This window comes from Anopheles aquasalis, chromosome 2 (genome assembly GCF_943734665.1).
Source record: "Anopheles aquasalis chromosome 2, idAnoAquaMG_Q_19, whole genome shotgun sequence".
In the NCBI taxonomy this organism is placed as follows: domain Eukaryota; kingdom Metazoa; phylum Arthropoda; class Insecta; order Diptera; family Culicidae; genus Anopheles; species Anopheles aquasalis.
In genome coordinates this window covers 475001-499385 of record NC_064877.1, presented here as the reverse complement: position 1 = coordinate 499385, position 24385 = coordinate 475001, and the positions used below count along the sequence as shown (strand labels likewise).

The following is a 24385-nucleotide window of genomic DNA, read 5'->3' as shown; positions in this document are numbered from 1 at the left end:
TATCCCTTTATTGTTTTGGCAGTACACATTACTTAGTAATTTTCCTTTTCTGTGAAGCAATTTTCTAATGTTTGGACTTGCGACGTTGTGAATCCTTATTTTTTACGAAACTACCCATGCTGCAAAAAGAATCGTAAATTAAGTGGAAATTTAATTTCATTGTGCGTCAATCGTAACCGCTAACTAGCTGACGGAGCTAAAGAAAATCAACGTCCAACGTTTCACTTTTCGTTCGTCTCAATCCAACCGCCCGACGTACCGCATGAAACATATTTTCTTCATTGAACTTAAGAAAATGTATTCCGAATTTCCCTCCGCCATTGTCGAGACCCCAAACACGTGGAAAAAAGTAAAAAACAAAATCGTAACCGTAGCTGAACCACAGTGAAAACTGTGCGGTATCAACTGGAAAGGTTGACGGAATGATTTTTAACAGAAACTTCCGCTCTTTCCACGAACTCTCGAATAAATGAAAGCATGGTAGAAAATAAATCTTCCATCCGGAAATTAATCGAAATTCAAAAATCAATCTTTGCTTTTCCGATTCAGCAGTTTCAAAATCACTGTACTTATCAAAAAACTAGCTATTAATATCAAGCCCTAAAGAAGCCTTTCGCGTGGTGTAACTTCTTCATTTGTTCAGGCACTGCCTTGCTTTGCTTTAAACAGCACTGCACTTAGTAACGATGACCTGTTGATTAGCGGACTGTTTATTAAGACAGCTGCTGAGGCCACAAAACGGTAAATTACTTGAAATTACTTCTAGCATACCTTCTGAAACACATCCTTGCTAAATATAACAAAATCACAAATTCACATGGCGATGCTTAATAGGTTTATAGTAGATTTTTCCTTTTGGATTGAAAATTATATTTCCTATACAAGCAGCGAAGCATAGCGTATATCAACATAAAATAAAATATATTTACGACAGTTTCATGGAAATCTACATGATAACTCCCGGAAGCAGAGGAAGCTGACAATGCTTTTATGTTCTGCGTGTACAAACTTCAATACACTGAAAGGCGAAGTGCATCATAAATCAAAGATAGATCTTTAGACGTAGAAATCCCAATCGCTTGCGGCTAACCATAAGCCGCTTCGTGTTGGTGAACATGGCAAATATATCCCACGTACTACCTATCCAGTTGGACGTGCTGTCGTCCTATGTTTTTGCTGCTTACCAAATGCATCAGACGATAGTAAAACTTGGAACTGAAGTATTAGTCTGCAGCATCATTAAGCGATAATGATAACATTTAACGATGCTACCAGTGCTGGTGGCGCATTCAGCCACAGCTTTTGCTACTCCATTTGTACACTGTAGGGTATTTGAACATACGGTATGCCCTGAGGCCACCATTTCGCACGCTTTACTGCGAAAGGAATGTGACGATTGATTTATAAGCCGTTTACAGCGACAGTATTGTGAAGATGCACTGTTTAGGATAGGTTTGAAATGAGGTTATTTATTATTTGTTTAGAGTTGCTTTTTCAGAATTCGCTATCCACCCAGTGTAGCGAGTTGGATGGCAGACTCTCGTGCAGTCTTTCATAAACTCCATTTTCACCTCATGTTATACCGGACCGTCTCTCTGATGTACTGACACTCCATTTAAATAGTTTTAAACAAGATTTCAACTATGTTCTACACCATCCAGCAACGTCTTAAGTGTGTCGAAACGTTGTTTGTCTTAAGTCACGAAACTGGCATACGTACACGGGGGTCTTGGTGATTGTGATAATCCTTAACACATCAATCAAAGGTAATTCTCTCTCGCTTTGGAGCAGTCTCTTGTGTTCACTCTTATCAACACTCTCGAAAGACTTCAACACGTGAGCAGGGTGCAAATCAAGCGACGAACCTCCGTTTAGCGGGCAGGCTGTGGTTTTGCAAAGCAGGCGTCAGTTGATTGGCCCAAATGCCACACTGCGAGACATCATGCAACGCTCACTCAACAGGACGGGAAAATTGAGGTTTCTACGGCATGACGCTGTCGCTGCCACCATCCTCTCCACCCATAATTACCTGAAATAGAGATCGCACTTTCGCCCAAAAATAAAAGCGAAACTACAAACGAATTGGAGAAAAAGCTGAATGCAACAGCAAGTGGAATGCTGATGTTAATCAAATCGGTCGCCAGTAGGTAATCATGTTACAACTTATCACTGCCGGCTTATTATCGATACTTCGAGCTTCCTTCGCATCATCATTTCGCATCGTTACCCAAATACATGGCATTTCTTGTTAGCTTCAATTTTCCCGTACTTCAATCGTAATGTAAATCGTTCTGTATCAATAGATTCCTTTCTGGAACTCGCCACTTTAAAAGATCGTTTAAATCCGAGATTTCAAACTCGTGACCCGCGGGAATTGTATGACGAGACAATTTTATGTTGTATGTCATTTTGTTACATGCATATGATGTGGTTGAAGATTGGTGATATCTCTGCAATGACAGTAGCGATTGAAAAATTGAATGAAAAATCATTTTCTCAAGCTTCCAAAATTCATCACATAATGGAGTGGCCCGCGGACTGGCTGATATTTTAAACTGTGGCCCACTCACTGGCTTTTACCTTCCTCTACGCATGCTATTATGAGTTTGAGACCCCTTGGCATGATGGAATGTATAGGGTATTCAATCATATCATTTGTTAAACGCGAATTAAACGGTAATTTGTGAGCATCACGATTTCGGAATAAGTTCATTGAAGGTAAAGAAATTTCATCGATCTTTTCCCAATCATGCACAGCAACCTGCGGCAGCTACCGGACGCTTAGAAAGCACAGTTGCCTCTGGGCAAAATAGTTTTGGAGGCACAACAGCTCGCTTTCATCTCACGAGGTCCTCACTCCAGTTGCTCAGAGAGAAAACATATACATCCTAATACGCCGTTGTTTCACTGCAGAAGGGTTTCCTTGCATGATAAGGATCTCGTGAATAACGCGTATGTTCCGCTTGTGTCACAATTCGTCGCATGATCGCTGGGCGCTTGGCTACAGCGACTTTTCGTTCATTTCCTTTGGGCTTTTGCGGCGTTTAATATACTAGGTAAAACGAAAGCGAATGCATTCCAGCTTCCTTTCTGTTAGCTCGTAAAAACACGCCTTTCCAACGAAATCTGAAATGAAGTCGAAATTTTAACGAATCTCAACTCAATCATCGAACAATATTCATTTGTACATCCATTTCCTTTCGATGAAATCATAGTGTGATATAAAATTTATATAAACATATCATGTAAATAAAAAACAATATATAAATATGACCCTGAAGAAGCTTCAGGCTATTACCAAATTAATGAATGGAATATTTTGGATTCTTTCTCTCGCGCATCTCTTTATATCTACAGTAAATTACTCCGCCCTGAGCCGATGTACAAGAAGAAGAGTGAGGAATGAGTTATGATGGTCTGACAAACAGAAAAAAAATCTAAACCAGCCGAATTTAAAAGCATGTTTAACTATCATGTGGTAATCGAATGCACTTTCACTCTTTTCGTATTGATCGCCGACGCCGACCGTCTAAGTATTCGTCTATACTAGTGAGTCGCATTTTGCGGAATGAGACCATGGCCACATGTGTTCAAATATGTCTCGGCTACTTGTAGGTCTGGTTAAACCAAAAGGTGACCTGGACTTGGACAGGCCAAAAGGGTGGAAGGATTTCGATCACCTTTCTTTCTAACGAGAAGCAGAGTGCACCTCATTTGCATCAGCGGTCTGCCCCGTTGTTTCTCGCGTATTCAAATGCACACGCATGTCATATTGAGAACATTCCACAACCGGATGTAAGGGATAGCATGGCTCCTTATGCTTTTCCTAATAAGATAATTTCACAATTGGCCTACCTTTAACAGAGTAATGCCCATCTGCCTTCTGTGCAAGTACACAACACAGCACGGAGTATACTACCGAGCAAACTATCTCACACTTGCCTGCTTAAGGAGGGTACTGTGTTAATCAAACAATTGGTTTGTCTGTGCATGATCGCAATACGCTCAACTGTGGGCACCAATTGCCAATCGAACCGTGATGCTCAGCTCAGCTGCATTCCGTGTAGTTATACTGCCCCATGATGTATTCTGCGTGTGTGCTTTAAATGCAAACACCAACGATGCGCCCGCTTGTCGTATGGGCGTCAGCCCGCTAAGGTGTGCTTTATGCCACTATAGGATCGATAGCGGCCTTCGATCAAGGTCAGTATGCTGTAGCTTTCCTATGCTCTCCTTCACGTAGCATCGCGAGTCCATCAATGTTGATCGAAGTCGCCGACGGAGATCGTCATCAGTGACGCTATTTCTTTATTGACGTTACTCGTTGTTCTATTAAAGATCAAATCCAAAGTTAACAAGTGAACTTGTTTAAGCAACACAGACACATTTGTTTACTCGTCATTCATCGTAGTGGATATAAAACGGAACAAGACGTAAAACGCTCAATAAGTATGGCAATCACATTTTTCTTTCTAATAATAAAAAGACGCAAATGATAATTTTATGTATCTAATTGATTTTCGCCGCAATAAAATGATTAAATTATTTTAAGCAACGATGAGTTGAAGTAGTAGTATACATATCTAATGAAATCTTGTTTCTCTAAACACACACTATAAATTGATATAGATAGACATATAGGGCCATAGGTTAGCGGTAACACTATCAGTATGATCATCGCCGTCCTAACATTAGCCAATTTTCAACACACACAATTGTGTTGCATCACAAATGAGCCACTGACAGTGCCAAGCCTGCTTTTCAGCCTGAGCCGCATCGAAACCAAAATTATTGCAATCAAGCATAAGGAAGCCTTGGCACACAATGGCATCCAATTTTCCGGAGCATCACAAAGATCCACGTTACACCATCAGCAGTTAGACGTGGTTGAAAGAGTAAACCACTGGCAGTCGTAGATGTTTGATTTGATATATTGTTAAATTACGATTACTTCCCCTTGTTTGTTACGTATACCAAGTAATTGAAGGCAGGAAGATGTCCGAAGAACCAACATCTTTCACTTGCATTATGTAAAGTAAAAATCAAATAAAAAACTACCCAAGCTGGGCGATGTTGTCTGCTTTGACTTAATCCTACTCTACCACAAAGCACAAACAATGCCTTTTGTACGGAGCATTAAGCATAGTACAACCTTCTTTTGCCAATGGTATTGTCAATGCAGAATCCCTGGTGACGTTTTCCGGAACGAAGAGCTCGAACGATAGAGAAAACGTAGCAAACAGATTTAATCCACTATCAAAAAAGAAACCGTTGAAAAAAATACAGTAGCCTAGAAAGGCAATTTAAACACCAAGTAGTGTTGATTGATTGTATTGTAAATAAAATGTAACTTACTCATCTAACTAAACATCCTAAATCCCTGACATCAGCTCCACCTTTTGGCGAAGCAGCATTTTGATCCTTGTCAAATCGTTTAAAGCAGAAGGTACCTTATGGAGTCGAAGTAGTAAAATATTGTGCTAATTAACAATTACATCGATTAACCATTTCGTCCAAATTCGGAAAATCCATTACCACCTTACTACAACTGCTTGTATTAACCGTATTACTATTATAATTATTATTTATTGTATTATATTTATTATTATTTATTGCATTTACTACATTTACTCAGCCTTTAAATTGACTGAATTTGTTGGCAAATAACACCTCCTATGTCCGGATGCGTGACTCTTACTTTCAATGACCGAATTGCTGGGCGCCGTGAGCTCAGCTGCACCAAGAGAAACATGTTTGATGGTCTCTGGTGGTGATTGATTGGATACCTATCGGGGAATAATGATGTCAGCGAGCAGTTGGCGCGTAGTATGACCGAGTCTTACTGAACGCTTTCAGGGATGAGTATGAGCAACGTAACACGAAAGCTTTTTCTGTATTCGGTCTCACTTGCTAAATGTGTCCCCATATTCAAATAAGCCAATGAGAATTGTAATTGCAGAAGAAATTATCAATCCTGGGACACGCATGACTGATCACGAGGGATGACATATTCGTCTACCCGGTTTCTCTTGAATTTCTCCTTTTGACGGTGCGATTTGATGGTATATGAAGCATATGGAGTATATAATATCAATACAGTTCGTTACTTATATTCGTTTCCAGCATACAAAAAAAGTTTATCTATGCATCAAACCTGCCTTAAACGATCGTTTCGAGTGTTTTCCATCCAATAACTAAGTAAAAAAATGTTCCCACCATGCTTCGTGATTTCGATCAACAAAACCAATCAACAGTTTTCCGAAATATTTATTACTTTGCTTCTTGGCGACTGCAGAAAATAGGAAGCAACAGGTTGTAAGGGAGGAAAAAGGAAGGCGAAAGAATCCAAATGAATTTAAATTAGCTGCTAACCATCAGTAACATATCAACCGATGCTTAACTGGGAGGCAGTATATTCACGTGCAGGCCGTTGGGAGAGTAGTGCACTCTTTAATTTTCGGAGCATTCCCAGATCAATGCAGCATACCGCGTGATATGCGGAACCACATTGCCTTGTTATCACTGCGCATAAAATAAAATAGTTTTGTTTTCACCGCCATCCATGTCTCCATTTCTCCACATCGCATGGTCAAAAATATCATAGTAAACGAGAGTAGTTTTCGTCCACTTTCCTCGTCTCAGATAGTATTGTTTTCTTCGTGTTAAACTCCCCAATTACCTGCCTGCGATGACTGGGGTGATCGACGGACAAGGACTTTAATGTTCGAATTGGACGCCCACTTAGTGAATGCCCTTAGTGCATATACCCTGAATGGTTGACCGACCGGTGCCCATAAATACAACGATGTTAATAACAATCATAACGAGCCAGGTCTATACGACTGGAGAAGATTTTTCGTAAGGATACAACATAACATGCCCTTTCTCTCGCCATACAAAATGAATGTAGTGTACAGGTCAATAATTGTTTGAATGCGTTGTATTATTTATTTGCCAGCCATCTAATATTAATGTTTATTTATAATTCTTTGCTCCCGTTCTTCAAAACTTCCGTTGTATCTTCTTCAAATTTTGATCCATTTCTTTTTCCTACTTTACTCTCTCTCTCTATATCTCTTCCATCTGAAAAACTGCTTTACTTTTTGATTTTTTCTCCTAGAGGTCTTTAGGAGAAAGACGATGTACTTCAGAGCCAAGGTTGTCGGCTTTGGCGCATCTGGATTGCTCAGAGAAAAGTATCTTAGAGAAAGAGGTTGCCTTGACTGTCGGCCGGCCTTGAGCGCGATTACTGAAAGTTGTCATCAGCTACTCTTGCCGGAGGCTATCACCCACGGCCGTTAGCCTCGATGTACGCGCCTTTCTCTCTTTAAGCACACGCACTGTCGACAACATACCAAATTTATGCCACATGGCTATGGAACGAACGACACTTGGCGCTTAACGTGTTGCATATGTCTTATATACTTAAGCAACCCTTTTTGTAGGCTTTCCAAGCACAATTCATTGGTGTTATCGTAGTTGAAACAAGTGCTTTTAATGAAAATTTGTTTTTTATCTTACTTATTTAAAATGATGTTTTAACGTAGTTTGTATATTTTTTATTTCTTATGCCTTCATTTTAAGGTAGTTAAATCAAAACAAATTGTTTAATACCCCAGCAATCAGACCCTGCCCACTGGTACTGCGGTCCGGCTTCTATGATTAGTGTATAACGGCCGTGATTTTGTCATTTTGCCGTGTTCAGTTCCTCTTTCATTCCGCTTGCATACGCTGCCGTCGGAGGAATGATAAATCCAAACTAGTTGTCTGGTTCCTGTTTCCCCTCATCGGAATGGCTAACAAGCCTTATGTTGACCATTCCTTTCCGTTTTTCCTTTCGGTTTAAAGTTGATCTCGCCCATTCCTTGGTTTGCTTTCATCTAAAATGCTTCAGGCAACGTTGAGACATGCATGCTATTAACTAGTCCAAACTTTTCGTTAATCTCAAGGGTCTAACTATTTGCTCTTTAATATATTATTTTGATCTGCAAGGCATGATTCTTTATTCTCATAAAGAGGAATTCAATAATAAAGAATCTGTTCCATAAAACAATTGCATTTTAATTAACTCAATGACTCGTGTAGTCGAGCCATAGGACATGCAATTCATCGAACTAAATATAATATTAATTTATCACTTACTTACTTACTTACTTCTAAGGTGCTACAGTCGACAAGCAATCCTGGCCAGCCACAGAAAACTTCTCATTCGACCATCAAGATCAAAGAAATATATATATCATGCTTTGTAAAGTTTTTTTTACGAATGTTTTATTTACAGAGCCAGATTTTGTTCTTCTCTCGGTATAAACATGTGTGTAAGATAGTAAAATTTAAAATGATCCTATTTCATTTTGTAGACCCGTAACTCTTATTGAAATGAAGAACAGATTTGTTATTGCTTCATAAAATCAATCCCAATGTTGTAGCCTGTTCTAATGAACGTTCCTACTTATAGCGCGGCACTTACAGCACCAACCGACAGTTAACAGAAACCGTTACGCGCTATAGCTAACAGAATAAAATGATACAACTCTAATACGTCCATCAACGTGGTAATCTGTAGTACATATGTTACAATCTGTTATAAATTCCCGCCTATCTGCTAAACTGTCAACAACATGTATGATTTAAGAAGCTCGATCGGATCTGTTCTCAGTTTATTTAGATTAAAAAGGAACGCATTTTCAAATGAAGAATTAATAGTAACGATGCATTGGCTACCGCTTTGAATATACTAGAAAGAATGTGTGGAACAGGAAAGCGTAATCTGTGTAGCCGTAACAAGTTACGATGGGACACTAAGCTATCATCTAGCTTCGAGCATCATTAATCGTTGCCGGTACACGCACTTCCAATCCCTGCAGATCCTTGGAGAGCGTAATCTGGCAACCAAGTCGTGAGGTTTCTGTCAGCTCGTATGCCAGATCCAGCATATCCAGTTCTTCGTCGCTCGGTTTTTCGGGAAGGCGATCGTAGTCTGGTTTGGAGAAAATCAGATGGCAGGTGGAACACGTGAGAGTACCCTCGCAAGCGCCGAATCCGTCGAAATCGATATTGTTGTTCACCACGACGTCCAACAACGAATCGCCAACTTTGCCTTTGGTCTTGATTCGCTCACCATTGGCTCGAATAAATGTGATTTCCACCCTAAAAGAGAAAGACCGAGATAAATGTTTGAAAATTATGAAATCCAATATTACAAATAAACTATTGTCTTTTGAAAAATTGATCTAAATTAATCAAGATAACAAAACGAAACTATTTGTGCCTCAATATCCTCACAGCATCGATTCCATCCCCGTTAGTTAGGAGTTGGAAAGATTGCCTCTCTTATCGTATCACATTTAGACCTTATCAGAGGCGTGGCAGTGAATATTGTCTTGTCATGCCTACTTGTGCAATCAGTCGCCCCTTTATGCATCAAGGGCAGCATTAAAAGTCATGGTCACAGATTCAAGTGCTGATCAAATCAGTGACTCTCCTTTGCACAAATACAAACACAGGCAAATTAGGCAGTTTGATATGATTGACCACATGATGATACTATCTAAAAATAGATGTAAATCGTATTTTATCACAACGATATGCGGACTCATCATGTTAGCCGTGGTAGTCCTTTCTGAAGCAGGAGCTTGCTGCAAGATCTTATTGAATGAGGTTGTTGGCATCAACTATATACCACCCCTCTAGTAGCTTTCACTTTTGATCGTGGCGCATAACTCGCATAACTAGCAGCACGAGGACTCTCGTCGTTACCCGGAAGGTAACGCGATTAGCCTGGGTGATATATGCGGAAGCAATAATACTTACTCTTCACTTTGTAGTTTGGGTTGCGAAGTGGACAAAAATCTGGTCAATTGTTCCGTGTGTGCGGTTCGCTTGCTGATCTCGTGGCCGATCCGTGGTGCGGAACCGCTTCTTACGAGCTGCAGACAGGCTCGTGACGTAATCGCAAGACGAAACATGGTCTAACTCCTGCGTTTTGATCCTTTCTACGAGCGTCGTCCCTTCCGCCTACGTCTGCTGGTTATCACAAAAGATCGCGATGACCGCGAGTTGAGAAAACGCCAAGAATCACACACTGCTCGTAGGACTAGGCACGTAGATTTTTTGCACGACTTTAGGCCAATGAATTGATTTCCAACCGAGGAATAAGGAATCGGCTCCGTTCGTCCAGCCTGAAAGTCTTTTCTGTTTACTTTCGCAGAGAAGCAACAACTGTCCGATGACAGTTGACAGCTGCCAGCCGTTGGCGCTAGTTTCTGGTGTTTTCGTGTAAACCAGCATAGTTTTGGTGTCTAAAATGTGGTATTTAACTAGTTCTCAAACAGGTAAATTGCTATTTCGACTGTGAAGAAGATGTTAAAAAACATTTCCAACCTTTTCACCCTTCGCTTCGATTACAGGTCGTGTGTATTACCTTGTTCCGCCAGGAAAATCCCATACTGTCGGCAGGTCGTGCTGTGATTTAGTCATCACCGGGGACGATTCCATCAGCCGCAATCATGCCGTACTGCAGTCGGATGGGGAGAGTCTGAAGCTTTGCGATACTTCCTCTCGTTACGGAACGTATGTTAACGAAAATATTCCAACCGTGGTTCGCATCGAGAATGATACCCCAATGCAACTGGTCGCCGGCGACACGGTACAATTTGGGCAGTGCGGGAACACATGGGCGGTTGGCAAGGTTTTGTTTAAATGTCTCACGTCCACCCTCAACAAGACGGATGAGTTGTCTAAGCTGTTCGCCACTATCGGGGCTCAAATATTTACTTCATTCGCCGCCGACTTAACGCACCTTATCATGCCTACACTAACCGTTACCACGAAATTATTGCAATCACTCATCGGCCAGCTGCCTGTCGTAAGTCCAGCGTACTTTACTGCAATCGAAACGAGCATAAGGGAACGTAAGCCACTGCCGAACGTTGCCGACTACGTTCCGGATTGTAACGAGAAGTACATCAAAAACGTGCCCAATCTAGTGCATCCTGATCCGAGACGTAGGAAACTGTTTGCAGGTAAAGAATTCATTTTCCTCGGCAGCGTGCAGTACAAACAGTTTGAAGAAATCATAAGGCTTGCAGGGGGTGTGAGCGTTTGTGCTCAGCGCGAAAGGATAGCTAAATCGCGTTTTATAAAACCCCATGTAGTTATCATCAAAACCAAACAGGGGAATGCCTCGCAATCACAAACTTACGATACTATAGCTGAGTACGTTTCGGGAAACGGATGTCGCTTGGTACCGGATATGGAGATTGGACTGGCCATCTTGTTCGTCTCGACGGACAAGTACTGTAATCCGTATTATAACTTCGCCAGGAATGTGGAAGACTGTGACATCGCCACAGCATCAGCTGTTAATATGGTAGCATTAGCTAAAAGCACCGAAGATCACACGGCACCTTCAACAAGTCACATGGGTACAGTATGTACTATTGCTGAGACTGAGCCACATACAGAAGAGTCTGGTTGCCAGAAAAATGTACTGCCAAAATCGATAGGCATGGGCATGGATCCACCTACGTCTATTGCTCTGCGACGTCAATCAAAGCGACTTGCAACCGTTTCGATGGAGAAAGAAGAGCAAAATGCATGCGTGGAACGAATGAATGAAGATTTCGTATTACCTGAACCTAAACGGCCAAAGAAGAATATAGCATGTACCAGCACTTCTAATTCAAAATCATTGGTATCTGATATTGAGAAGCACAACCTTGCATCAACGGTTGTACAGGAAGTTATACCGCGAGCACAGCCAAAACCTATCCCACCTTCTATTCCAAAGGCATCTAAACGTCGTGGAACAATACAGACATCCGGTTATATAGCCGTAAATCGACAACCTAAAGAATCCAACGTTACGGGTCAAACAAAAACCGCCCAAAACCGACGAATGAAACACTTACTATTACAAGTTGACGAGGATGATTTGTTTAATTTCGAAGATGTAGACAGAAAGAAAAAAGCACGGATGGATACCGCAGCTCCCAGTACTTCTATTAGGTGTAACCAGAGAGAACGAGATGGTAAAAAGACCACACAATCGAATGCACCAAACCAAAATGTGGCAATCATAGAGGAATTGTTTTCCTTCGACGAACAACATGGATCAGATGCAGCAAAACGATCTTTCAGTCGCGCTAAAACAGATGCTAATGTGTCTGCTAATAGTGCTACAGAGAATAAAAACACTAGCAACCAACAAAGACCTGGTAAAAAGATCCATCTCTCCAACAAAGGATGGCTCTCTGTATCTATGGCACACTTGAAACTGGAGGAACATGAATCGGATGGCTGTTCGATGAAAATCAAGCAGGAGAAACTTGACGAAACCGAGTCGCTTGACCAACAATGGGTTCTAGAAATGTGCAATCGTTTGCAGGTTCAAGAGATGAGCATCAAGCAGAGTACTAATCGACCTGCACCCGTTAAACATGCTGCTAGCGATGATCATTCCGGGATTTTGATACATAAAGGAAGAAACTTCAAAGCGTTTGTTAAGGTAAAAAGACATATTCTGGAAAACTCTCAACAGAAGTTATGAAAGCCATATATATTATCATAATATTTTTCTATTTCTTCTAGAAACGTAACTACCAATGCCACACGACACGCGTTCCGCTACGGTCGGTCTGTGTAGCTGATGAAAGTCAGTCGTAAATTGTAACGTCCTTATTGAATAAATGGATAAAAATAACCTTTTAGCATCCCCTATCACTGAGTGTTCATTTTTTGTGCTGTTTTTACACGTTCAAAACTTTAACAGAAAAATAAAGGTATTGAAAGGGAGAGGGAATGGCAAACATTAGTAAAATTATAACTAAAACTTTTGTGCAGGAAACCCTTAACTAAAGCTCTTGTGCAGGGTTTTCTTCTAGAAATGTTACTACCAATGCAACACGACACGCATTCAACAACGGCTGTTCTGTGTAGCTGATGAGGATAAAGGATGCACTAGGACGATCTGCTTATTGCCTTATTCTGTTACTCTTTGATAAGGAGCATTAATTGCTGTTTGAAAAATTTTACAAACTCAGCTGATGATAACCGGTTATATTCTTTCATAAGACGAACATTGAAATCACCGAATTGTGATTCCGACACTGCTGCGGTGGCCGCGTGATTCAGATTTGCCGTGCGATTGCTGCGCTCTTCGGCTATAAACTGTTTAACCTGGAACTTTGATTTGATGTGGTTTAATTTGGTGACATCAAAGCTTTTCGATTTCGGTACGTATACAGACTCTTTTTTCAATGAATCAATCCGCTCTCCGGTATCTGAACGCAACGCTTCAAGTAGCATCGCTTTCGGGACGGAAGCAAGTGATGCTTCGGAAGTCTCGCATTCATCCGCTACGTCTCTTACTTCTTTTGTAAGCTTTGAAACGCTCATCGTCTCCTCGGATCCGTGGTGTTGCAGTAGGTTGAAAATAGTAGAGGATGTCTCTGTTTCCATCGCAGTCTTCTTATTTGATCCTCCAACAATCTCTTCCTGATACTGATAGCCGATCCATTCAGCGATACTGGCCGGTAAAGTATACTGATCCGGTAGCCATCGCTCCGCACAATCGGGAAGAATATCCAACATGGGATACAGTTCGTCATAATATTGATTTACGCGGCGGCAAATGTTTCTGGCTAGTAACCATAGCTCGCCCATCAATGCCAAAAAGGTGCTACTGTGGTAGAACAGAAATACTCTGTTAATTTGCTTCAGCTGATAGCTCGCTGCATCATTTGTGAGAAGAATCACGCGCAACAGTAGTTTGGCAAGTCCTTGCAACCGTATAAGTAGATGCTCGAGATTGGACCGTACCGGAAGACGCATAACCTTCTCGATGTAGCTTGACTCTGGCAGAAAGCTATGAAAGTCGGTAATCTCGCGCACGATGTTGAGCCGTTTGATGCGCAGCAGGGTTTGGTTAATACGGTGCATAATCTGAAAACCGTGCATATTACGTTGCCGCGCTTTGTAACGAACGCAGAAGCGAGAAAGATATGCGGCTGCTTTATCAAACTTTTGTAAAGATACAAAGTAGATCAGCATCTTGCCGCTCGTGTTCGTTAGAGCACGTATTTCTGGAAAATAAGGAACATCTTTAATAAAGCGCATACACCAGCACGAAGGGACGGATAATATGGCTTACCGTCTTTGATGTGTTTTGTTTTGCATTCTTCGTTGATGAGAGCGGGAGGGACAAGATCTAATCGATTCCATAATTCCATTTCTACCAATATTTTCCCAACAGTGGGATTTCACACCGAAATTGACTTCCTATTTCACTCGACTGTCCGTAAACCTCAAGTAAACACCACAAAAACGAGCAATCGGCGACAATTCTTGAAAATCAGCTACAGCAAAGCATGCTCCAGCCAGAGTACTGAAATTCACACGTTTTTCTATACCCACGTTTCTAACCCACTTTATTTCAATGTTTTTGATAAATTACAACACATTCTTCCAGCGAGCACGGATGTCAAAGGCAAGAACTGATTTTAGTGAGAGACCCCTTGTGTGAGCCGTCAAACGTCAACAACGAAAATCTGGGATTTTGCTCGTCATCGAGAGTTTTGTTTTCAAGACCCAAGTGGCCGGAATCGTGTGAATAGTCTTTCCGCAACCTTTGCACAATGGGACAGAACCAATCGGCCGGAAGCGGCGGTGATAAAAAGGATGATAAGGACAAGAAGAAAAAGTACGAGCCTCCGATCCCGACCCGCGTCGGTAAGAAGAAGCGCAAGGCAAAGGGCCCGGACGCGGCGCTTAAATTGCCTCAAGTGACACCACATACCCGCTGCCGATTGAAGCTGCTTAAGCTGGAGCGCATCAAGGACTATTTATTGATGGAGGAAGAGTTCATCCGCAACCAGGAAAGACTGAAGCCCCAGGAAGAGAAGATCGAAGAGGAGCGCTCGAAGGTGGACGATCTGCGCGGAACGCCGATGTCGGTCGGAACGCTGGAGGAGATCATCGACGACAACCATGCCATCGTATCGACCTCGGTCGGCAGCGAACACTACGTGAGCATCCTGTCGTTCGTCGATAAGGACCAGCTGGAACCCGGCTGCTCAGTTCTGCTCAACCACAAGGTGCACGCCGTGGTCGGTGTTCTGGGCGATGACACCGATCCGATGGTAACGGTGATGAAGCTGGAAAAAGCCCCTCAGGAAACATACGCCGATATCGGAGGACTGGACACGCAGATTCAGGAGATTAAGGAATCGGTTGAGTTACCGCTCACCCATCCGGAGTATTACGAGGAGATGGGCATCAAACCTCCCAAGGGCGTCATTCTCTATGGGCCGCCCGGAACGGGTAAAACGTTGCTCGCCAAAGCAGTGGCCAACCAAACCTCTGCCACGTTCCTGCGTGTGGTGGGCTCGGAACTGATTCAGAAGTATCTCGGTGATGGGCCCAAGTTGGTGCGAGAGTTGTTCCGTGTGGCCGAGGAACATGCTCCGTCCATCGTGTTCATCGATGAAATCGACGCCGTTGGAACGAAGCGATACGACTCGAACTCAGGAGGAGAGCGTGAAATCCAGCGCACCATGTTGGAGCTACTTAATCAGCTTGATGGGTTCGATTCTAGGGGCGACGTCAAGGTGATAATGGCCACGAATCGGATTGAAACGCTCGACCCTGCCCTCATCCGTCCCGGTCGAATTGATCGAAAGATTGAGTTCCCTCTGCCGGACGAAAAGACAAAGCGACGCATCTTCAACATTCATACCGCTCGCATGACGTTGGCTGAAGATGTGAACCTTGCCGAGTTGATCATGGCTAAGGATGATCTTTCAGGAGCCGATATCAAGGCCATCTGCACCGAGGCCGGCCTTATGGCGCTGCGAGAGCGTCGTATGAAGGTCACCAACGAGGACTTTAAAAAGTCGAAGGAGAGCGTTCTCTACAGGAAGAAGGAGGGAACTCCAGAGGGATTATATATGTAAATCTTACTGTGTTTCTCAACAGAAGAGCAAAATAAAATACACATTTTCTTGAAAACCTTCGCCTTTTTTCTTACAAAAATGCAGGCTTACAGCAAGCGTTGCTTACTTATATAGAGATCGTTCGTAAGCAACAAGATTATTTAATTAAAAATTCTTTCTCCCAATCATAGAACGCCGTTTCATTTGTCCTGGAATAAAATCTGGTCTACTCAAATTTGGTGTTTGAATATTGCGGTTTCTAAATGCTGTACAGCAGGTAAGCAGCCAAGAAAGAACAATCTTTTGAAAGTTTTTGTGAAATCATCTTAATCAAAAATAATGAATACAGAAATGAGTATTTTTTAGTGTACATTTTATTTACGATACTCGTGAAGTACATGTTACATATATAATCCCTCTGGAGTTCCCTCCTTCTTCCTGTAGAGAACGCTCTCCTTCGACTTTTTAAAGTCCTCGTTGGTGACTTTCATACGACGCTCTCGCAGCGCCATGAGGCCGGCCTCGGTGCAGATGGCCTTGATATCGGCTCCTGAAAGATCATCCTTTGCCATGATCAACTCGGCAAGGTTCACATCTTCAGCCAACGTCATGCGAGCGGTGTGAATGTTGAAGATGCGTCGCTTTGTCTTCTCGTCCGGCAGAGGGAACTCAATCTTTCGATCAATTCGACCGGGACGGATGAGGGCAGGGTCGAGCGTTTCAATCCGATTCGTGGCCATAATCACCTTGACGTCGCCCCTAGAATCGAACCCATCGAGCTGATTAAGTAGCTCCAACATGGTGCGCTGGATTTCGCGCTCTCCTCCTGAGTTCGAGTCGTATCGCTTCGTTCCAACGGCGTCGATTTCATCGATGAACACGATGGACGGAGCATGTTCCTCGGCCACACGGAACAACTCTCGCACCAACTTGGGCCCATCACCGAGATACTTCTGAATCAGTTCCGAGCCCACCACACGCAGGAACGTGGCAGAGGTTTGGTTGGCCACTGCTTTGGCGAGCAACGTTTTACCCGTTCCGGGCGGCCCATAGAGAATGACGCCCTTGGGAGGTTTGATGCCCATCTCCTCGTAATACTCCGGATGGGTGAGCGGTAACTCAACCGATTCCTTAATCTCCTGAATCTGCGTGTCCAGTCCTCCGATATCGGCGTATGTTTCCTGAGGGGCTTTTTCCAGCTTCATCACCGTTACCATCGGATCGGTGTCATCGCCCAGAACACCGACCACGGCGTGCACCTTGTGGTTGAGCAGAACTGAGCAGCCGGGTTCCAGCTGGTCCTTATCGACGAACGACAGGATGCTCACGTAGTGTTCGCTGCCGACCGAGGTCGATACGATGGCATGGTTGTCGTCGATGATCTCCTCCAGCGTTCCGACCGACATCGGCGTTCCGCGCAGATCGTCCACCTTCGAGCGCTCCTCTTCGATCTTCTCTTCCTGGGGCTTCAGTCTTTCCTGGTTGCGGATGAACTCTTCCTCCATCAATAAATAGTCCTTGATGCGCTCCAGCTTAAGCAGCTTCAATCGGCAGCGGGTATGTGGTGTCACTTGAGGCAATTTAAGCGCCGCGTCCGGGCCCTTTGCCTTGCGCTTCTTCTTACCGACGCGAGTCGGAATCGGAGGCTCGTACTTTTTCTTCTTGTCCTTATCATCCTTTTTATCACCGCCGCTTCCGGCCGATTGGTTCTGTCCCATTGTGCAAAGGTTGCGGAAAAACTAATCACACGATTCCGGCCACTTGGGTCTTGAAAACAAAACTCTCGATGACGAGCAAAATCCCAGATTTTCGTTGTTGACGTTTGACGGCTCACACAAGGGGTCTCTCACTAAAATCAGTTCTTGCCTTTGACATCCGTGCTCACTGGAAGAATGTGAGCTGGTTATTGGAAGTGGATAAGAGTTTGTGTCATCTAGTCTCGTGTGTTTTCATCAAGCCGGCGAGGCTGGAAAATTAAATAATACCATCAGAATTAGACTTTTTACCGCGCTGCTGCTGCTCTACCTTTAGAAAACCATGCCCACGTACGAATTATCGTTAATATTACGGCAAATGGGAAGGGTAAGGAAAAACGGATTCGCTTCTTGAATATTGTGTAATACAGTTTTGCTTTCTGCTTACAGCCCGAGCTTGTCGCAACATTGAAACGCACAGCAACAGCAATCTTCGATAAAGGCGGCATCATTCGTAAACTGGACAACTTAGGAACGAAAGCGCTTCCCTTCAAAACCAGCGCCCATGGTATCGTCCATCGGACCGGATCGTACTTTGTATTCAAATTCGACACCCCACCGTCGGCAATCGATGATCTCGATGAGGAGTACGGTCGGGACGTAGATATCGTCCGGAAGCGTATCTATCGGGCGGATTCCTCGCAGCAGGAGGCCATCTCTTGTACACTGCATGAAGAACTGCTACCACCCGCGTACCGCAAGGATGTGCAGAAAATGATTGCCACTGCGGAACGAAGTAAAACCAAGAAGGTTTTCCAGTACAACACGGGACTGGATTACTACCCGTTCCAGAAATAATATGGGGAAGCCTCGTTGCTAGAAAAGTTAGTAATAAAGGTTATTTAATTATATGAAATAATTTGTCATTCAAACAATTGATAGTGATACCTCTACGGGGCGATAAAAAAGACACGATAGTTTTGTAATATTTTCCATTTTTTTGATCAGCACATAATCTAGTAGAGTGAAATCCACTCTACCACCTTAAACTTGATCACTTATTTAGTGCTAAATCCCGCGGCTTATCGCGTATCTAAGAACCGTTCGCAAACGAAATCGCTTCCATGCCCTGCGATGCGATCAGTAACCGTTCTTCCTTCTTCCGTCGTTTCTCCTTCTTGGATTCTACGACGTTCTGCTGCTTGCGCTTTCGCTTCAATTCCTGTCCGGATTTTACCATCGATTCTTCTTCACCGTTGACTGTTGGGGCGCTGCTATTTTCATTATCTTCTGTCGTAACTGGCTGTTGATCTTCGTGCACTTTGGATTTCTTGGATTTTTCCTCCTTCTTCCTTTGTTTCTCAAGGGCGCCATTCGTATTGATGTCTCCATTGCAGATTGGAGTAAGTTTCAATCGGTGGCAGAGTGTCCGATAGCAGGACATTGTTTGGGAGTTTAGATTAAATCGACGCAACGCTTGTACCTGTGCACCGATTCGGTCCCACCGGAGCATTGGTTGCTTTTTGCTTTCGTTGTGATTCTGCTGATGTTGCAGGTTGTTAAGCAGATTGTGCATTTCCAATAGCACTTGTAGCAACTCATAAAGTTCATTCTGACCGATGGTTCGTTCTCCGTTTTTACTCTCGCTCACTGCTTCCTCCAGATCAGCCATATACTTGGTCAACGCAACACAGATCGTACGTAGGGAAGATGCAGCTTTCGGTAGATCAGAGTTAATGAATCGACGGTTCTTCAACAATTCTCGTAGCAACTGCAGTGCCTGTGTGCGACGTTGCGCACGAATAGTGGCCACTTGTAGTCCATTACTTGTTAGTGTTATCCCTAGGTACCAGTTCCCACTCCAAGTCATCCGGAACAGATTCTGGAACACGTTGAATGAAATCGCTGGATTGCGACTGGTGAGATATTCAGTAAGCTGCTTGCCAAACAGCTTATCCACCTGCAAAACATCGGTGTCTCCAGCACCATTCATGCCTTCACCGTGCGTGTTACTTTCTGAGGTTGCATGTTCGTTTTGCTTCTCCAGCAGCTGGCTACAGATAACGATGAATTGGGTTGCTTTGAGCAGGTATTGGCTCCTTTCTGGAAAAGGGGCACCCTTCGCCACCTTGTCGATTAGGTCCCGGAGTATCTGGTTCAACTGGGCAGCATCTACATCGGATGCTGCAGCGCTACGCCGAAAGTGCTTGATACGTGTGAGCATGCTGAATATTTGCCGATAACGACTCAACAGCGGACCATATTTTGCTTCCTCGCGGACCGCAATCGGCAGCATTTCGAAGACGTACAGCATCAGCTCAAGACAGATGATCATGTCAGGTTCATGCTTCAGATATACATCGATCAAATCGAACACACGCATCCGAAAGTGCATTAGCACTGTATCCATCTGCTGCTCGGCTTTAGTAGGCTTTTGTTTTCCCCCTGGTTTCCGGTTCTTGCGGAAGGAACGGAAGGCCTCCGCCAGCGCCATATCCATTCGACGACCCTGCTCTTCATCAATATCATCCAGATCAAGCGATTCCGCGTCCGAATCGGGATTGGCACTCCCGAGTGCCGCTTGCACCGCCTGGCGCATCTTATCAGTAATGGTTTCCTCTTCCTCTTCGTCTCCCATGATCTCATCGTCGTCATCTTCCTCTTCCTCTGCATCTTCCTCGGTTGCTGCATGATTGGCACTAGTTTCAGCTTCTTCGCCATCACTGGATTCGTTATATTCGGAGACACCATCGTCATTTTCACCCATCTCATCATCATCATCGGACTGCTCTGCCTGACCATTCTCATCGTCGCCTTGCGCCGCTAGTGGATTCGTTTTATCCTTCAAATTGATGACCGACAGGATCTGGTTGAACGCGGTCAACGTCATTGCTCCGGAGAGATGCGGAAACACGTTACTTATTACTTTGCGTAGCAAAAGTGAGTTCTGCGACAGAAGGTTCAGGAACAGATCAACAACCACTTCTATCCATTCCGGCTCCTCAGGATCGCCCTTGGTGATGCTTTTGCGCCGCTGTTTCGCCTTGCCATCGATGCGCTTCATAACAGATTCCAGTTCAGTGATCGAGCTGTGCGCTAGCTCGGCATCATTGAACAGATGCAAACCCATGTGCATCATCAGTACGTGGAACACGGTTCTCTGTTTGTGCTCTTCATCAGCGTGCACTGTTCCACGCTTCTTAGCATCTGTTTTTTCGGTTACCGATGTGTACATGCGATTCCAATCATCAATGTGCTCTTCCGTCAAAGGATTCCGTAGTCCTTTCAGCCCATCGGGTGATTTGAATGCCTCGTGTACGCACCGCACCAATGACAGTAGGAAATCGCGTTCCTCGGACATGTTCGTATGACGGTGTTCGAGGAGATGAAAAAACACTGCTTTCGCTGTTGTAGCTAGTTCAACTTTGACTGCTGATTCCTGTTTGGCCGGCTTCAACACCGTCTTGCCATCGGCAGAGTAGAAAACTCCAAGGATGAGGAAAAAGCGAACCATCCCTAGATGCCAATCGTCGGTTTCCTTAGTCCCGGGTTCAGGAAGCAGTTGCCTCAGGGAAAGTAGACGTTGCAGCATATGAGCGGCATATGATCGTTGTGCATAATTATCCGTAGAGGAATCCAGAATAATCGCCTTCAATTCTTCGGCCACTGTTTTCAAAGTGTTTTTCGAAAACGTAGCCAACAGGTTCTGTAAAAGCTTACAGGAAGCATACTTCTCGATCAGGAGACCACCGGAGCCTTGTGTCAAACAGTGGTAAGTGGCCAAACCGATACTTTCCTCTCCCAGTTTGGGGTAAGTTTCAATGATCGCCTTGCAAGCCTCCTGATACAGTCTCCTCACGTCTTCACTAAACTTTGATAGATTTTCCAGCTTCTCGCTGAGAAGCGTAACCAGTGCCGGTTGCAGTAGCTTCGGTATAACTGAATAATCCTGAAGTCTTTCGAACCAGGTAAGGATCAAATGCGGGAACATGATGTCCCGGTACTTGGGACGACGATCATCGGGCAACGCGAGGATCGGTATGACGCCCTGTTGCCAGAAGGCGACCACTTTTCCCACCTTCAGCAACTTTTCCAACAGGCAATTGATGAAAGGATGATTGATTCCCATCGTAGAATCGATTCCAAATAGTATTTCGCCCAAGTATGGGAAGGCCTTTTCGTGGAGCAACGAAGAAGCACCAAAGTTTCGTAAAAAGTATTCGTTGTTCACCATTGCACCGTGCGGTCCATCGAGAAGAAGCAGCAGAAAGTAAACCGTATCCATCGTGTGCTGTTCCTTGGGCACGTTCAACAGCGACTCGAAGAGAGGCCAGAAGATTTGACTAAACTTGGACCCACTAATGCAGGCGGCCAACTCATTAAGGAAGGTCCAAACGAGTTTCGTCAACGTCTTGTACATCGAAGTCTTCAGGGTGATTAAGACGGTTTGTAGTTCCGGATCGGTGGCATTTTCGATTAAACCCGCCTTGATGATTGCCCCACAAACGAGCACTTTGCCAACGCGTACCTCAAATCGATGCCTCTCCTTCGTATCAGCGGATTCAGAGGGATCGTGATCGCTGTCGGCCAGTTCCGATTTAACAAGTTTAAACAGTTCTGTCACAGTCGGACAATCCTCTGCGCCTTTAAGCTGTTGCAGTAGTCCTACGAGGGCTGTATAATAGCCCACCTTGGAAACGTTCGTCGGTGATCCAACGCCACGCACCAAGCGCTTCAATGCGTACGCAGTTTCGGCCGGTTTCTGTAGGATCAAGAAAGATAAATTAGTAAAATTTGCGAGTGACGAATGAAAGACGAAAATGCTACATACTGTAATGATGGCTTCGTGCGTTGCGTCTGCCGGCTCATTGCCGGTCTGTTTATTGGCATTTCCGTCTGCGCGCAGGAATTCAATAAGCGCGCTCGCACCACGAATCCGCACCTCTTCGTCGGGGTTGCTGAAGTTTTCGAAAAACCCAAACACGGTTTTATCGAACAACTTGCCGGCCTTCCGGCCGGGTTGTTTTTTCATCCTGCTCAACAAAACCAGTAAAGACAAGCGCGTGAAAAGCGGAACACGATAGGGACACGAAAATCAAGAACGGATCACACGCACCGTCGGGTACCAAAACGCATGGCCCATGCACATGGCACACGCGGATCTGTCAAAAAGAAGGAACACGTTCAATCGCCCCAGGTAACAACCCCACTTCCCATGCAATCTTATTCATTTGCTGATAAAATTTAGCATAGAGTGTTTCGTGCGTAACCGCGTCGAGTACAAATAATAATATATTGTACGAGATAGATTTCGGGTAAAGATTCTTAAGATAAATCATTGGTGAGCCCATTTAGAGCCGGCCAGTTTGTGCATTTGCCGGTGCCGTTTTTCCGATCGTTTCCCGACCGTTAGTGGTTATCTGGGGTGAAACGTCAACTGTCAGGGAGAGAAAACCCCCTAAAAAAGGGGTTTTTCTGCACTCGCGACAAGGTTTTTCATTAAATCGGCATCATGGCAGGAAGAAGTTCACACGATAGGTAAATTGGAGTCTTTTTTACTGCGAAACTGAGCCGAAACCCGTGAAAATAGCTGAAAACCGATGGTGGAAAGTGGTTTCGTCTTTGTTCGAATGAATGTGTGGTGAAACGAGGGACGCCAACTACATTAGCGGCAGCGGCGCGGCACACCGCTTCCCAACAAAACTCGTGGTGGATGATGGCGACTACCGAAACCGACGAGGGTGACGGTAACAGCAGGAGGGGCGGAAAAGAGACAAGGGGGACATTCTGGGCCGGAAAAAGGACTCGCGTTCCTTTTTCGATGATACCTAGTAACTTATTTCGATAAGGCAGTGAAAATGGGAAATGAAACGCCAGTCCCGGTAAACCCCGCAAGCTTCTTGATTCCGTATCATGCTGGCCGATGGCCGCTCGGAGTTTGTTTTGGTTTTGTTGATTCGCGCGAATCAGTATCTACCCTTTTCTGGCTTAGTTCCCGGAAAAAGCTGTGCGGAAGTTAACCGCAACGAGCACCGAAAAATCTTGGAAACGGGAACAGCATCAGCGCAGGCGATGAGGAGTTTGCAAAGGCGCCGTCAAAGCTCTTGGCCGATGCGTTTCGATGGTCCGGAACATTTAGCTAAAAGTGAAAAGAAAAAAAAGAAAAAGAACAAACAGCAATATTACCGGTTGGCTAAAAATAGAAGGTCGCGGTCGTCAAACGTCGGACAACATCGGTCATGCGGTATTTGCCATCCGGCTGATAATGATTGATATCCTTCGAAGCTGCGAATATGCTGCATATGTTCGGTGCAGGACACGTTGACCTCTTGATTCTACCAGTTGCTTTCTTTTCCACAGATATGGAGGCGATAGGCCGCGTAAGCCTTTGCCGACGGAACCCCCGTACCTTGCGTACGTCGGCAATCTCCCGAATGGCGTCGTGCAAGGCGACATCAATGACATTTTTAAGGACTACGCCGTGAGAAGTGTGCGTTTGGTGAAGGATAAGGATACGGACATGTTTAAAGGCTTCTGCTACGTTGAATTTGAAACGGTGGAAGATCTGCAAGAAGTTCTGGAACTGGACGGATTGATTGTATTGAATGATCGACCGGAACCTCTTAGGATTGACGTTGCTGAGCAAAAGAAAAATGATCGGTACGTATCGTTCCTCAGTCTCTTCATATTTAGTTCAGCCATTGCTCGTTGCTCTCATCATTGCGCAATTTTATCGTTATCAGATTAGCTAATCATCGC

At 44.2% G+C, this 24385-nt stretch overlaps 8 protein-coding genes across 10 annotated transcripts in view; 4 read left to right on the top strand and 4 right to left on the bottom strand.

Moving 5' to 3' along the window:
• Positions 1–8643: 8643 nt before the first annotated feature.
• Positions 8644–10184, bottom strand: LOC126572940 (adrenodoxin-like protein 2, mitochondrial). Its single transcript, XM_050232674.1, has 2 exons — positions 9814–10184; positions 8644–9150 (listed from the first exon to the last, which is right to left on the bottom strand). The coding sequence occupies exons 1-2, from the start codon at positions 9966–9968 to the stop codon at positions 8814–8816; spliced, it is 492 nt and encodes a 163-aa protein (XP_050088631.1). The 5' UTR covers positions 9969–10184; the 3' UTR covers positions 8644–8813.
• Positions 10185–10218: 34 nt separating this feature from the next.
• Positions 10219–12720, top strand: LOC126572937 (nibrin). 2 transcript variants are annotated; one of them, XM_050232669.1, is made up of 3 exons: positions 10219–10334; positions 10410–12508; positions 12592–12720. In XM_050232669.1, the coding sequence occupies exons 1-3, from the start codon at positions 10307–10309 to the stop codon at positions 12664–12666; spliced, it is 2202 nt and encodes a 733-aa protein (XP_050088626.1). In that variant the 5' UTR covers positions 10219–10306; the 3' UTR covers positions 12667–12720. The 2 variants fall into 2 exon arrangements, with proteins under 2 accessions (XP_050088626.1, XP_050088627.1); XM_050232670.1 differs by having other exon boundaries at positions 10232–10334; positions 10437–12508.
• On the bottom strand, positions 12541–14477 carry LOC126572939 (uncharacterized). Its single transcript, XM_050232673.1, has 2 exons — positions 14153–14477; positions 12541–14084 (listed from the first exon to the last, which is right to left on the bottom strand). Exons 1-2 carry the CDS (start codon positions 14229–14231, stop codon positions 12991–12993), a joined length of 1173 nt encoding a protein of 390 aa, XP_050088630.1. The 5' UTR covers positions 14232–14477; the 3' UTR covers positions 12541–12990.
• Positions 14478–14529: 52 nt separating this feature from the next.
• Positions 14530–16008, top strand: LOC126572938 (26S proteasome regulatory subunit 4). Its single transcript, XM_050232671.1, has one exon. It carries the CDS (start codon positions 14637–14639, stop codon positions 15951–15953), a length of 1317 nt encoding a protein of 438 aa, XP_050088628.1. The 5' UTR covers positions 14530–14636; the 3' UTR covers positions 15954–16008.
• A 287-nt stretch (positions 16009–16295) lies between these two features.
• Positions 16296–17735, bottom strand: LOC126569383 (26S proteasome regulatory subunit 4). The gene has a single exon (XM_050226426.1). The coding sequence runs from the start codon at positions 17648–17650 to the stop codon at positions 16334–16336; it is 1317 nt and encodes a 438-aa protein (XP_050082383.1). The 5' UTR covers positions 17651–17735; the 3' UTR covers positions 16296–16333.
• A 72-nt stretch (positions 17736–17807) lies between these two features.
• LOC126569384 (probable 28S ribosomal protein S6, mitochondrial) lies at positions 17808–18539 on the top strand. The gene is made up of 2 exons (XM_050226427.1): positions 17808–18014; positions 18077–18539. The coding sequence occupies exons 1-2, from the start codon at positions 17970–17972 to the stop codon at positions 18482–18484; spliced, it is 453 nt and encodes a 150-aa protein (XP_050082384.1). The 5' UTR covers positions 17808–17969; the 3' UTR covers positions 18485–18539.
• A 65-nt stretch (positions 18540–18604) lies between these two features.
• On the bottom strand, positions 18605–22770 carry LOC126569583 (myb-binding protein 1A). The gene is made up of 2 exons (XM_050226777.1): positions 22458–22770; positions 18605–22388 (listed from the first exon to the last, which is right to left on the bottom strand). The coding sequence occupies exons 1-2, from the start codon at positions 22656–22658 to the stop codon at positions 18720–18722; spliced, it is 3870 nt and encodes a 1289-aa protein (XP_050082734.1). The 5' UTR covers positions 22659–22770; the 3' UTR covers positions 18605–18719.
• Positions 22771–23075: 305 nt separating this feature from the next.
• The window catches only part of LOC126573373 (eukaryotic translation initiation factor 4H-like), a 5048-nt gene continuing 3738 nt past the window's right edge, over positions 23076–24385 (top strand). For both annotated transcript variants that reach the window (XM_050233437.1, XM_050233434.1), the window contains exons 1-2: positions 23076–23164; positions 23987–24286. In XM_050233437.1, coding sequence (XP_050089394.1) covers positions 23139–23164; positions 23987–24286 — 326 coding nt within the window. In that variant the 5' untranslated portion in view covers positions 23076–23138. The remainder of the gene's footprint in view (positions 23165–23986; positions 24287–24385) is intronic.